Below are 15,656 nucleotides of genomic sequence, written 5' to 3'. Positions count from 1 at the left end.
CTTCTTCTTTTGTAGTAGCTGACTGCACCGTGACCCTGGCAGGCACGCTGGGAGGCCACAGAGAGAGAGAGAGAGACAGACATGGGGAGGGGGGTCTATGAGCAGCAGGGGGGAGGAAGGGAGGGAGGGACTGCATCGGCTCTACTGTGACAACCACGTGGATCACAGTAACCATGGCAGCCCCTGAGATGCAGCCAGCTCCACATACCCCCCCAACCCCCCCCTTACTCAGTCTTCCTCAGAGGATGTGTGAGCATGTGTGCAAGCAAGACTGGTATGAGTGAGTTTGCATGTATCCATGGTCCAAATTTGCAGAGCTAAACCTGGACTTAGGCCTAGATCCACCTGCTCGTTAGATAGATGTCTAAATATATGTGTTGCAGAAGGCTCTTTAATTCTTGACTTGTATGAAGGAGGTGTAATTTGCTGTCATTTCTGGGTGAATTTTAAAAAAAAAAGGAAACTAAAAAAAAAAATGGTTGAATGCACCAGCTTGGCTCAGATTTTTACTTTCAGTAGGACTTCAAGATATTTTACTGGTAAAATTCAGGTGAAGTTTTAAAAAAATATTCTTAAAAAATCACTACCACCTCTCCCTGCAGTTACCTGTGACTGAATAGCTGACAGTTCCATCATCATCATCATCAATTTAGGCTGAGCATCAGAAGTGTCAAATGGGGGCTCATCTGGGATTTTACTGCAGGTTCTCCTCTGTTTTTGCTTCTTGTTATTTACCTTCTTTTTGTTGCTTGGTGGTGGTCGGGTTAGTGCAATTGATGGTTGCCATGGTAACAATGGGCTTAACCATACGCAGTTTAGAAGAAGTGGACAGAGCCACCATGACATCACCTGTTGTTTTTTTCAGGTGTTGACATTAAATCAAGGAAAAAGAAATGATTTGATTCAATAAACAGAAGCTCAAGCAAATTGTCAATCAAAGCCCAAAATGGATGGGTGTAATATAACAAAGACGGATGAATGAGACTAGAATCCTGGAAGAACATACTGACTTGGCATTTTAACACTTTGTTTCCATTAGTGATATTACACTTGAAGATACTCTCGCATTGGCTTCACTTAAAAATGACTGTTTAACTTGCTCTGAGACTAATATAACAAGACAGAGGCTGATTGAACACTATAGACCAGCGAGAAAGAGGTCTGTGAAACCTGTCCAGGCATGCAGCACTCAACAATAAGCCTTACTCAATAGATTTCTGATCCAGACGTCCAAATGGACAAGCAAAGAAACATTAATGCTGAACTCTGGCATGTGGAAGCCTAAGAACAAGGAAGCCTGAAGTCTGAGAGCGACAGAAGTCTGGGTCAGGGAGAGTGTGTGACTGATGGATGAACCCTTCACCTCCTCCCTCCTCACTACCACCACCGACAGATCTAGTTACACTACCAGCCAGGGTCACACATTCCAGATAAGTTTCATTATCTCAGGGCCAGTACGCTGTGCTGCTCTTCCCGCACTTTCTGTTTCTTGAGAGAGAAAAAAAAAAAAAAGTAAGAAAATCGGCTGGCTTGGCAGACTAATGGCTCTGGTCGGGCTTGATTGATTCAGTGAAGTAATCTGCAAATGGAATACATTAAGGACGGCGGAGAGGAGAGCCGAGCAAATGACTAAGAGGCAGCAAACGCACACTGAGAGGAGAGGAGCAGTGGAGGAGATGGGAATAGTGGGAATAGTAAATGCTGCTTGTACTTTTCCACATTCCTGAAAGATAAAAAAAAATTAAATTCAGTAGTTTTTTACGAATTTTCACTGCTCATAATTGTTTAAATCTGTCTTTTTGCCACCCTTTTTCTGCAGCTCTCAGCTCTGAAGTTCCATGTTAGGCATTGCTGGGAACACACAAAATGGCTGCCATAGATAGAGGAAAGCTTGCAGCTCTGTGCTCCTCTTCTATAACACAGCTTTCCCCCGTCTCTGCCTGTAGGAACCAGACTCACGTGCATTTTTTTGTGCTCACTAACGTTATCAGCTGTTTGATTTGTCACAGATAACGGTGCTGTAACCTTCCCCCGAACATCCTCCTCCTTGCTTTTAACCCCCCCTTCCACACCCTAACTTATCCACCCCAGCGTCCCTCACCTCTTCCTCCCGCCTCATCCACGTCCTCTCCATCATTTGCCTCCTAATGTTGAGTGTTGAATAGCAGAGCCACAGCAACATCAGTATCACCAACACCACCCCTCCTCCCATCCCCCTCCTCACCCTCCCCCCTCTCTTCTCTGGCTGTCCGGCTTGTGCAGTCAGCAGAACAGACTGGTGCTGTGCAGTATTGAGCCGGGAAAAATCAATGACTGCAGAGTGGGAGTAGGTAGGAGCTTGTGTGTTTGAATGTGTGTGTGTACAATGATTGTGCCTATCTGGGCTGAAGGATCAGAGCTGTCAGCTGTCAGATATTTACAGAACGTTCAAGAGCTCGTCCTGTATGCTGCATACGGACTAGTATAGCAGGTGAATGTATAATATGGTTTCCCAGTTTGACTTTTATTCGATACCGTACTCTATAAGCTATAAACCTTTATTTATTTAGTGCGAAGAAATACCATAGTTTTGTTACTAGTGTAAATAATACCTGAATGATGACTTAAAAATGATACCCTTTGTGATATGTTCCATGGAGTAATATAAACTTCATTCTTTGTGCACTGTAACAGCAGTTCTTGGCCTATGCCCACCAGACCAAAATAAATCCAAGAATAATCAGACATCCGAGTACAAAGTACAAAACAGCTTCATCTACAGTGTACCCACAGGAACACATAAAGCAAGACGGGGGGGGGGGGGGGGGGGGGGGTCTGTTCTTCCTGGTTAGAGGAGATAGTTGGCATCCAGCCATTATATACCACACTAGAAAAAGCAGGAATATATGCAATTGTAGTTGCGTAACTCATTGGCGTTTGATTTTGAGGAGGTCAAGATGATGTAGCTCCTTGATTTAATTGTAGTTTGCTACAGGGGTGTTTCAATCAAAGCAATGCTAAGAGATGTAGTACTAGTAGTAGCAGCCTGGCCAAAAAAATAAAAAGGCCCACACTCTGTCTTAATGAGCATTTAGGTTTGATTTATGGTGTGCATTCACAGTGGCATCATTTCAATAAGATGAAGCAAAATCACAACATTGATTTGTGTCATTTTTTTGGACCCCAGATCATAACACTGCCCCCACAGGCTTATACTGTTGGCGCTAGGCATGATGGGTAATTTTGCCACCCTGATGCGCCCATCAGTCTAAAACAAGGTCAATCTGGACTCATTAGATCACATGGCATTTTGCCATTGAAACACAGCCCAATGTTTGATTGTTGTTCAAGAGATGAGAAGCTCCTCACTGCATCAGTCAATACAATAAAGCCTATTTTCTGTTCTATTCTTAAAGAACTTGGTGCAGCTAAAACATTAATAATTGTTGTTACTATCCAATGGGAGGCTCATACCTATTTACTTAGGCATCACATACTACTGTTATGTATTTTTTTTCTAATTAAATGACAGCAAGTGACGTTAATGAAACATGCCAGTACATTGAAATTGACCATTGTTGGAGCCATTGTAAGTCTCCAATTCAAACCTTGCTGCTTTTAGATATGTTATTGCAAAAATGGTGGAATGCATTAATTTTAAGCCAGTTGTACAAGTTATAAACATTAATACAAAAGCAGCCATACAAGATTAAATGAGAGAAAATTGTTTTGAATGAAATCCAAAATTAGCTAATCAGTCTGTTATTCCTAAACCTCATGCAGCCTTATAGAATTCATTCACATAAAGTGTTGCATTATGCTGCACAGGGTCAAACTGGCACAAGTACCAGAGCTGAATAATAAGGACAATTACAGTATTAACCAAATTACAGGAGTGACTATTCCTTGCCAGAGGTAAATGAAAGGGAGAACCTTGGTTGGTGCAGACCCAAGCAAAAACTGTATTTTCTCTGGCAAAAATGAAATGAAAAAATTGATGTTCCCATTAAAGTCATGACTCATAATGACAGTATCTGTAGAAATATTCAGTGTGATTTTCATAATTTTTTTCCCGACTGAATTTCTACTTCACTGTAGTGTCATCAAGAGCTAATGTGACCCCAGAATCCCACTTTTAAGCCAGTTCCTCTTTGACAGCATGGGTCCTTCCTTGTTATTTCTTCCTTGCTCCCTCTGTGTGTCACATGCCTTAAACGTCCACAGTAACCTCCTGCCAAAGTGTGACCCCCAGGCAGATCTCCAGGAATCGACCTCTGACCCTTTTGGCCTGTGGTCCGGGGGTGGTTCAAGTAGATGTTTTTTGTGACGGGGCCATGACTTTGTGCAGTGATCTCTGAGGCTAACAGCGAGGTGGTCGTTGTGACGGCCGACACAGGGCCTTAACGTGGAGCCCTCTGTCAGATGACCGGTCTTGTGATGTCTGAGTGGAGGTGGTTTTGAAAAAAGGGGGGATGTAGGTCAGCTGACGGTGCCGGTTGTTGGAAAAGGGATCCCGCCATGGTTGTTTAAGAAAGGAATGTCATGCTGTTTGATCTCTGCTCTCTACCCCAGAGCATTAAGATCTCAGCGCTCCGTTCATCTCACACAGCATGGCTCTGCCTTGTCCTGACCTGTTTCTACATTTGTGAACATTAATTGGATACTAACTGATGAAACACTCACTCCCATATAAAGCCCTCCTGCTGCAGTCCATTGTCTTGTATCTGCTACAGAGGTGGCAAAAGTCCATACTTACTTCAATCCAATACAAGTGCAGATACTTATGTCAGGAAAGGCTCTTGTAAAAGTAGAAGCACTGATTCAACTTCTTTACCGCACTCAAAATGACAAAGTACAGGCTCTGAAAGAAGTATAAAAGCAGCCTTTGAAGGACATTTTTACTGTTTCTGTGAAAAGCTAACTGAACCTCATGTCATACTAATATAATCTGAAGACTATTAAACCATTCTAACTTCAAATAAAATAAAATAAAAAATGTACGGAAAATAATGAATATTATTTTCAATTAGTGGTGCAGATTTCAATGTCAGAAATAGAGCTTTTATCCACAGTCCGGTCTCAATTTTTGTTCTGTTTTATGTCATTTTTGTCTTTATATGCTCTCTATTTTTCTCACTTTTGTTTAAGTTTGTTTTAGCATGTTGGAATTAAAGATGGCTTTTGCAGTATTAAATCAAAATGTACAAAATTAACACTAGATCATGGGTGAATTTGCATTTCAGGATTTTTGCTACAAGTTTAGCTTTTCTTGCATCGTTTTAGACGCATCAATAGGAAAATGAATCCATCTTTTTATATATATATATATATATATATATATATAATTTATTTTCATTTTTGTCTTGTCATTTTTGTCTTTTTCATCTTCTTGTTTGCGTAATTTTGATGTTATGTTTGCTGTGCTGGATGTCCACCTAGAGATGATCTTCTCTGCATTATCGTCCCATCCATTAAGAGTGAATTCAGTCTTTATGTTTGGAAGGCTCGCAGCATTGCATTTGTTTCTTGACAATACTCCTCATGCATTACACCAACAGTAACAAGTCTGGTTTTGAAAATATAAGGAGTATAAGTTGCAAATACGTGTTTTAATATTTAGGAAGCAAAAATAAAACTTGTCAGAAAAATAAAGGCTTCATGAAAGTACAGAGACCTGAAAGTTCTACTCTACTGCTCAAATAAAGGTTTCGCGCTTTGTTGCTTCCCACCTCTGCTGCCACATCTCCTGTGCAGGTCAGAAAAGCCTGGCTTTGTGCAGTCACGTAAGCGAGGGAGCAAAAAAAAGAGAGGAAGAGATGGAAAGAGGGCAGAGGGAACAGGGTGGGGGCGGATTGGAGGGGGGTGGGTGGATTCTGAATCAGCGTTCTCCTCCTGTCACTCCCTCTGGGGTTCCTCCATCAGGTCATGTCCCAAAAATAGCAACGGGCGCTGTTTCAAGTGCAAAACCGCCGGCTTCGGGGCTGCAGCCAGCCTGCGAGTGTGAGATTTCTATGGGAATAGTTGGCCACCTTCCAGTCAGTGCTCCCCCACCCACCCCCCACCCTCCTCCCCTCTCATTTTTTTTCCCTCCTCCGATGTGACTGGCAGATGAGCTTGCATTTCTGAGCAAGCACATGGGCTCCACGTGAGCGGCCAGTGTGTAAACATTCACCTTCCCACAAACATAATCATCGCCGGCTGCCTTCCTACCTTCCTGCCTGCTTGGCTGTCTTTGTGTCACAGCCAACACGGCTCAATAACAACACCACATGGCACCAGAGTCTGTGCCCAGCACCAATTATTTCAACTGCCTCCCGAGATGACTTGCTTCAAATATTTTTTTTTTCACCCATTTTGTCCTTACAAGCCACACAAACTGAGTTATATTTGCCGTCGGATCATTATCAGTATTTTGGGAGTTTTTCCTTTTTAAATAAATAAAGAAAAAAGGTAGAAGAAGATTTTGCTGTATCTGAATGTGTTTCCTCGATAATAGGCCTGGCAGTTTTATGTGAGAATAACACCCCGATGAAGGTGAAGATTGCTGTAATGCATTTGTGGCTGTTTGGATTTCCACACAGATAATTTGACTTCTCTTTGACTTTGATATGAAATGCACATCTTAGAGACATGTGGGGAAAGTGCATATATGTATGATGCATAGTCCTCCAGTTGTAGTGGCATTTTCTTGGAATGTTTTCGGATGTTTGATTTGAAGCCAAAGAAACCCTATTTCCATACCTGCCTCCAGACACAGATGTGATTTACCTTGGATTTCAGTTTTTGCTCTACATTTCTAATCCAGCTCATCCTAAACTGGTGAAAGGCAATATGTTTTTGGTTGGTTTTAAGTCTAGAAATTCAATATCTAGTACTTTTTATATCTGGTTCCAGGCAAGTTTATTCGAGACCAAAAGAAGATATTAAGATACTACACACTGGTGATTGTTTTCTGGGAACCGTCATGGTTACTGTTCCCAGGCTACTCTAGCGGCACTTTAATGAAGATACATTAAGAGAGTTTACAATCTGTAGTGGATAACTAACAAAGTATCTGGTACCAAAAGCAGATAGAGCCAAGCTGACCCGCTACAATGCAATATGTGGATCAATTAAAATCACGCATCAGGCTGGTAAATCTACAATCCCAGTTCCTGTTTGACCATGAGGTAAAAAATCAAAAAAAGTTAAACATTTTTTCTTCCACATCTGATTTGAAAGTAGCTAAGAAAGAATATCAGGAAGTAAAGATGCTCGTAACCTAAAGTGCATGCTAGCACACTAAAGAGTTTAGCTGGTACTGATGGAGAATTAGGGAAAATCTTTGCTGCAAGGTGAATGTTTTTCAAAGACATAGCAACATGTTCAAAGTATTGCTGGATGGCCTAACAAAGTTATCAGTTTTGGGCAGGTAAAAAAATTGACATTAAAGAAATATGTTTCTGACCTACTTGCCAACTCAAAACATTAACCTTTAATCCTTAAAAGCCTTCAGTATCAAATAAATATTGACCTTATTTACAGCTTCATGTTTCTGGTTGAGATCCAGACAGCGATGGTAACCATTCGTCGTTCCTCTTGTTTCAGGATCTATCTGGCTCCATCGATGACCTGCCCACCGGTACCGAGGGGGCCTTGAGCCCGGGCGTCAGCACCTCTGGGGTGTCCAGCAGTCAGGGCGAGCAGAGCAATCCCGCCCAGTCGCCCTTCTCACCACACACTTCGCCCCACCTGCCGGGCATACGAGGGCCTTCTCCGTCACCTGTGGGTTCCCCCGCCAGCGTCACCCCCTCCCGCACCGGCCCTCTGTCACCTGCTGCTGTGCCAGGTATAGTAATATTCTGAAATGTCTCACTTTTTGTAATGCAATAGAACAGATATATTTGCTGGACTTTGTTGGAATAAACCTACCATTGCTTCCACTACATGAAACAACACCACCACACCAAAAATAGCAATTTTAGATGACATGTATCATTCAGTAAGGAGAACTCTCTTTATTCTTTATACTGTTTACTTCAGGAGGGAATTTGTCATTTTAATGCCAGGGCTCACCTTAGTAAATTTGAGTAAATTTTCCACACACCAAGGTAGTGAAACTCTTGGCATCTTCGGTTTAACGCTGTTTTGATCCGCTTAAACAAATACAAACAAGCCAGAGAGTTCTCCTCCATTCCAGAATAATAACGGGCTCAGCCTGACATTTCTCCAGCTATGGCTCAGCACTAAAACAAAGTGTGGAGATCTGGATATGCGAGAGTAAGCACAGTTTAGTTTTATACGCCTAAACCACATTTTTTTCAGTCACTTGTTTGTTTGAATTGGTCTCACAATTTAACTGACATGAAAACAGATGGTCTTATATTCATAGCACTGCCATCCAGGAAGCCAGTGCTTTCTTATTTTGGAGAAATGAAGATGAATTTTCAAGCACAAACTTACAGCTTGTTGTGGTCTGAAAGTGTGATTTATAGCAGTTTTGGGTGTGCAGAAATTGATGGGAACAAGTGTTGAAATTCAGGAGAGCACACCAAAGAAATACAAGAAGAAAACCATGAATTCAATAACATTGACTCACCTGACAATTTCTGCTAAATATATACATAACTAGCTGTAATAATGTGTTTTTGGTCGAGGTGTCACCTCAGCTGTGCTCAGTGTGTGCAGTCAGAGGCTGTGTGAAGCACTCACTAAGCAAGCAGGACAGATTTAGAGATTTAATTCAAAACTTTCTCACCCACAAATATAACAGATCACATTTGTAATTCATGAAGCAGCGTGCCAGATGGGAACATTAAGTTTCTCCAAACATGATACTCATAAACCAACCAGACAGCTGAGAAAGTTACAGTGCTGCCAACAAGTCATTGTGGAACAAGGCTCAAATAGGACATAGCCTTGGCGTTTTTTCGTTGTTGTTTCTTTTATTTCTCACCTCTCATGCTCCTGCTGTCCTGCAGGTAATCAGATGCCTCCCCGGCCACCCAGCGTCCAGTCCGACAGCATCATGCACTCTTCCATGAACCAGTCAGCCATGGGCCAGGACAGGGGTGAGTGTGAGCTTTGTGGAAGATATTTTTGCTTCAGTAGAAAGTTTGTCTTAAGGGTTTTGTGATAGAAAGCCTTTTCTGGCAGTGAAGTTACAGGACGTCAGGTGAGGCAGTATTAAAAAAAAACAAACAAACAAAAAAAAAAAACAATTATACACAGAATTGTCACAGGATTTTTAGTTGATTTATTTTTCACTTTGATCAGGTTTAGACACCAAAACTGATTACATCATTTCAGGCAAAATAAAAATCATGTTCAGGAGGTCTGTTCAGCAAAAATAGTTATTTATGCACCAAAAATAGCCTGAATAGTTTTAGGAAATGATGGTGGTTTGAGTCAGAATAGACCCTTTTTCAATGGCACAATGAAAGCCTCTTTTTTCAGAGAGACCTGAGGGTGAACTCCCATGTGCAGTATTTTCAAGTTGCACATTTGGTGGCCATTAAACAAAGCAGCTAACCACAGTGCAGGGCTATGTGCCATGGCCTCAGCTGCTCTTATGTGTAAATGTTTGCATTTGTGTGCATTCGTCCCTTCTGTAAACACTCCCCGAGGCTGTATCTTTAAATAAGAATGTGCTTGTAGTCTACTTTCTAGGTCAGATGAGGGCAACTGTAGACAGATAGTTGTAGGGAAGTTAAATTACTTGTCCACACTGGTCCATAATCTGTTATGCAACTGCTGTTTAACCTGATCCAGAGTGTGTTTTCAGCGAGGTCTTACCACTGAGGTGTATATCTAACAATATTAAAATCCAAATCCTTTCCAGTGTACATGCGTAACCCCCAGATGCCTCCTTACGGGTCCCCTGGACAACCTGGCTCCGCCTTATCTCCACGCCAGTCTTCAGGAGGCCAGATGCACAGTGGGATGGGGCCGTATCCACAGAACAACTCAATGGGAAACTACGGTCCTCAAGGGGGCCAGTATGGGCCGCAAGGTGAGGCCTCAGGGCAGTAAACATTATGAATGAATCTACAATTGTCATCGTGTCATCATCAGAGTTTTTTTCAGTGATAGCCAAGATTTTAAAAAGCTTTGAAGTTTCCTCTCATTTCTTATATTCATGAAATTATATCACTTCACTTTGAAGTCTCAGATGGTTTCTGTGGGCTTTGAAGAAGTTGTGCTATGAGTCATAGCAGTGAACAGCGATGGCCAGATAAAGCCTGCTTCATCAGACTGCTTGTCAGAACAGGCAGCACCGAGGTAAATTTAGAGCTGGACTACATCAGGTCTGTACCTCATCAGGGAGAAATGAGATTCCGTTTTAACAGAGATTTCTCAGGTTTAGACTGTGATAGAATTTATATACACGTAGGGGAAAAACCACAGCTTGAAATTGAAGCCAATACAGAAATATCTTTAAACCATCAAGGTCCACCAGATGCTGTCTCCAAAATGGACTTTGATTAAAAAGGAAACGGGTTCACTTTAGAAATATGAAGCCAATAAATTTCTTCCAGGAGTCAGTCTAGTGTCTTTGGCTATATTCAGGTCCTGTAAACACTTGTATCAGTCGTCCTGTTACAGGTGGGGTTACATGCATTTTCCATCTTTTTTTGACAAACACACAATGCTGTTTTTTCTGTCATTGTTTTTTGATATTGCATAATGTACTTTATATATTTTGATAAGCAAAATGTTTTGAATCATGTTTTGTCTTGTAAGTTGATTTAGGTAAAAAGGTGGTAATTTGTATGTATATTTGTTATGTAAAGTTAATATTGCTTTCAAGAAACACAATTATATGCATTAACTTTTAGCTAGAATGGGAAACTACTTTGACATTAGCGGTGTTATTGGTCAGTAAGCGCCACTTGTCCAAATACAGTCACTTCTGGCAACAACCAGATGTCAACAGCCAAGATGTCAGTGTGAAGGTTTAAACAGTATTCACAACAGTAGTCTGTTAGGACATCACAATATATTGTTTAAGGATTATCACTGCAATGGACACAGGAGCTGTAAGTCAATGTTTAGTTTTATTTATTTATTTATTTTTGCTGGATGTGTAACGTCAAGAACATCAAATTATTCTAACATGTCATACTGCAGCTTTTTGCTGCTTGATACACTAAAGAAAAAATCCACTAATCCAGGAGGCTGTCATGAGTCACCTTCAGACATGACATATTAGAAATCTAAGTGTCTGTCCTTGTCCTTCTTCTGCAGGTTATCCCAGGCAGCCTGGCTACACAGGGATGCCCAACGCCAACTACCCCAGCGGCCCCGGCATGGCTGGTTCCATGAACCCCATGCCTGGTCAGGGCAGCGGTGCTCCATACGGAGGCATGCCCCCAGGCAGAATAGGCCCAGGGCAAATGGTGCTCGACCCTATGGTCCTGGTATGGGCACAAACATGGCTGGCATGCCACCCCAGGTGGGTTCTGGGATGTGCCCACCTCCAGGCATGAACAGGAAGGATGGCGGTCCTGCCATGCACCATGGACCCACAAACTCTATACACAACAGGTAAGTGGTTACAGTTACAATGTCACATGAGGGTGCATTCAAGTGCTGAGGGTCAGCACAGCTCACTGTTACGACTCTTGTGCCTGGAGAGGTGTTTTAATCTTAAAGCGGAATCTATTGTGTGTCACTGTGTGTCCTTGCTTGTATGGTTGTGTGACCGTGAAAAATGAGTGGCTCTTCCCACGTGCCAGCCAGTCTGTTGTGTGTTGTGGTGCCTGAGTGCACTGCAAAGTAGATGGCAAGAGACCAAACACTTATGTATGAGAGAAAAGGAGAAATGGAGAAAATGAGAGCAGGAGATTGACTCTGAGATCAGTGAATCATATCCTTTCCCAGTGAGAATGCCAGCTCAGCCTACAGAGAGCCACTCGTGGGCTTAGCAAACACTTACATTGTGTGACGTAAATTGATGTTTCCTACAGAAACGGCTGAATTCTGTGAATACAAGGAAAAGCGTAGATTTATCACTGTCTTGCTCACAAAGACGAGTCTTAAATGTTGATTTGAACAAACTTCCTTTACTTACAGAGTTTCTGCAATTCCTTAAAAGCCAAAATATTAAAATTTTAACACCCAACAGATCACCAGCATCTTGTTTAAAGGTTAGAGTTACATATGAGCCATGTTTGATCTGATATAGAACCTAGAACATGTTCCTTGTCAAATGACGTCTTAACACAGATACTTTAGCCTCATAGTTTCTCTGTTATAAGTCTAACTAGGCCTGTGCAACTTATCACACCACCAATGCAATTATATAAAAAGAAGTGAATTGTAGTATTATCAACAGTAATTACAGTGTGCCTTTTACCAAATTATACAGCCATAACCCTAGTCAGAAGTTCCAAGAAGTTTCACTTGACGTTAAGATTCCATGAAAAGGTTTAATTTCAAAAGGTCAAAAACTGATTGGATTATGAAGTTAATGTTAGGTTTATAGCAGTGCATTAATGTCAGTCTCACTTTTATGTGTTTTCAGGGAAAGATTATTGATCACACTATAACAAAACTACAAAATAAAACCAAAATGGAGCCAATAAGCACTAATGCAAACTGGGCAACCTGTGATCAGTGCAGGGAGCAGCAATATGTTAAGTTGTTCCTTCTACTTTCATCTAATATAGGTAAACACAAGTTCATTATGATCTTGCTTGTTAATTTAAAGCCAAAAAACACAAACAGAGGGGATTGTCATTCATTAGACTCCTGTATCCCGTCATGTCTCTCATAGTTTTTGCAAAAATGGACATGAAATGGATTTTAAATTGCATCTATAATGGACTAAAACAGTTCAACATTTTAAAATCTGCAGAAACCCTGATCACACTGTTGCTCACGAAGATAAAAAGTTGATTTGTCATATACTTGTCGTGTCTGTAGTACCATTGTTCTCAAGAAGCAATCTCTTCTCTAGGCCACCCGGCTACCCTAACATGTCCCAGGGTATGATGGGAACAGGTTCTCCATACGGCCCTGGTATGAACAGCATGCATGGCATGATGAACCAGGGAGGGCCGGGGCCATACCCAATGGGAGGCAACATGGCCAACAACACCCCTGGTGAGTAAGAGCAATACTGCAGCTCCAGAACCTTTCTCCATAAAATGGGTTTATAGACTGATGTTTTATTTATATACTCACCTTATTATCCCCTAACAACCAGGAATGGCTCCCAGTTCAGAGTTTGGCATGGACAAAATGAACCCTGCCCAGAAGATGAACAACAAAGTGGAAGGGACTCCGAAGCCAGAATCCAAAAAGGTAAAGGTTCTAAAGCTGAATGGCATTTCTTTCAGGCTCCTCTGAGTCACTTAAGTCTTAACAAGTCTTATATTTACTATGAATTAGTTGGTATTTAGGTGGATATTAAATTTGCAAAGTGTCTTAAAGTGATAGTTAAAATCATAGTCAATAAGATAAATTTAGCAAAATACTTTAATAAACTTATTACAGTTTTATGCCACGTTTGGCATTGTTTATTATGATACATTTTTATTTTATCATGTGGTCATATGGGCCAAAACACAAGAAAGCACTAATATAATTGCATGAAAACCAACTGCAAATGACATAAAACTGTAGTCTTCCAAGTTGGTAAGGAACTCTATTTTTTAGTCGCGGAAAAGTGTAAAAAGTAGTTTATTGGCATATTTACCCGTTGATCTCCTTCTCAGGGTGAGTAATGTAAGTAGTAGGTCTTTGTTACTGAATATCTGTATACCCAATATATCCCAAATTTTAATATAAAAATCACTATAAGGAAAAGGTAAATTCATCATTTTCCATCCAGTTCTACAATGGGAGTTTGAGAAGTTGGTTCACAGAGATGAACAATAGGATAGTAGCAATATTTTAAGTGGCCAATTGAGGGAAAAGGCTGGGAATAAGACTGAAACAATAATTAATACTTACCAGGCTATTGTCCTTTAATGTCTGACTTCTACATAATGTAGCATTAATTAAGGTTAAGTCGTTTCACTATCTTTGTAGGGAAATTCAGTCTCTGCATTTTACCTATCCTAATACAAACAGTACCTAGCATTAGCCGTTAGCATTAGCACATAGCACACATGAGTAGTGAGCTGCCATTGAAGGAAATAAAGTTATTGCGTCATGTTTTAAGTTTAAATGGACAGCAACTTAAGCTACAACTGAAGATTTTAACTGAACAGCTATGACTTTCAGTCATTTTGTCTAAAACTGTGTTGTTTTCCATTAAATTTGCATTTGTTTCGGGTATTAATTCAAGAACGGTTTCAATCCCCTCATTCACACAACATATAAACATTGCTTAAATATAGTGATAATATATTTGCTAAAACTGTTTTCATTGCACTTTCACCTTTCATTTATACACCAAGGTTTTTTTTTTTTGTTTTTTTTGTTAGAGATTTTTGGCATTTCCTCTCATGCATTAAAATAGCTACGTGGAAATAGACTTATTGTTTGTGTTTTTTTATTTATTTAGGTATTTCAAGGCATTGATTAGGTTCTTTTAAATTGTGCAGGAAATTGGTTATTACTGCGGAGATTTATTGAAATAGATGAGTTTTAATACATATACATGTTTCTCGCAGAAGTCAAGCTCTTCCACCATCACCAACGAGAAGATCACTCGTCTGTACGAGCTTGGCCCAGAGCCAGAGAGGAAGATGTGGGTGGATCGGTACCTGGCTTTCGCTGAGGAGAAGGCTATGGGCATGAACAACCTACCCGCTGTCGGACGCAAACCTCTCGACCTCTTCAGACTCTACGTGTCTGTCAAAGAGATCGGTGGTCTCACACAGGTAGAACTCTGACGCTTTATTCCACATTTCAGCGAGCAGCATTGTTATGGCTGAGGCTGCTGAGTGGAGCTTTTCTAAGCCTCCTCCTTTCCTTCTGTCGCCCACCAGGTGAACAAGAACAAGAAGTGGAGGGAGCTGGCCACCAACCTGAACGTGGGCACGTCGAGCAGCGCCGCCAGTTCGCTAAAGAAACAGTACATCCAGTGTTTGTACGCCTTCGAGTGCAAAATTGAGCGCGGCGAGGACCCGCCTCCGGACTTTTTCAACACGGATAACAAAAAGAACCAGCCCAAGATCCAGCCTCCCAGCCCAGGTGAGTGCTGACGTCCTCCTACACCTTAACACCAGCCGTCTCACCCTCTTGAATGAACAATGCCTTGTTTCATATTTCCCTTTCTCCCTCGGGTGCAGTGTGGCTCCCATACAATCCATCACATCCTCCTTGCTCTATTTGCCACCCATCATCTGCCAATAAACTAGTAGGTTTTATTGTATCCTATTAATTGCAGTTAAAAGCTGATCTAAGACCACCGTTTGTCATATTCAAGGCTACTATCCTCAATAACTCACTGCTCTTTTGGCGAGTATTGGCAGAGTTGTAAATGACAACGATGTAGCTGTAAGTCACAGCAACCCAGTCTCATAGAATTTACATTCCTATATAAGTAAATTACAAATCCAGTTATGTCATGCTGTAAAGATAATGCTGCCACCACTATGTTTCATCATAGACATGATCAGTGCCTTGATTTTGTTGCAGCGAAACATCATATGTCTTTGTCATTGTTCTGCAAACCTAGGAGGTAGTGGATGGAGATCACTAGTCCATGGTTAGGGTTAGGAAAAGTTATTTTGGTTTATATA

At 41.2% G+C, this 15,656-nt stretch overlaps 1 protein-coding gene across 1 annotated transcript in view; it reads left to right on the top strand.

The window, feature by feature from the left end:
* The window catches only part of arid1ab (AT-rich interactive domain 1Ab), a 71,419-nt gene that overhangs the window by 46,461 nt on the left and 9,302 nt on the right, over window positions 1–15,656 (top strand). The window contains 9 exon segments of the mRNA XM_030146745.1: window positions 7,567–7,807; window positions 8,940–9,029; window positions 9,800–9,970; window positions 11,206–11,352; window positions 11,355–11,505; window positions 12,920–13,065; window positions 13,169–13,266; window positions 14,583–14,792; window positions 14,901–15,105. Of these exon segments, the coding sequence (XP_030002605.1) occupies window positions 7,567–7,807; window positions 8,940–9,029; window positions 9,800–9,970; window positions 11,206–11,352; window positions 11,355–11,505; window positions 12,920–13,065; window positions 13,169–13,266; window positions 14,583–14,792; window positions 14,901–15,105 (1,459 nt within the window).

The sequence above is a fragment of the Sphaeramia orbicularis genome, chromosome 11 (assembly GCF_902148855.1).
Source record: "Sphaeramia orbicularis chromosome 11, fSphaOr1.1, whole genome shotgun sequence".
Taxonomy (NCBI): domain Eukaryota; kingdom Metazoa; phylum Chordata; class Actinopteri; order Kurtiformes; family Apogonidae; genus Sphaeramia; species Sphaeramia orbicularis.
Note: the sequence above shows the minus strand (reverse complement) of the source record. Positions and strands in the feature narration are given on the sequence as shown.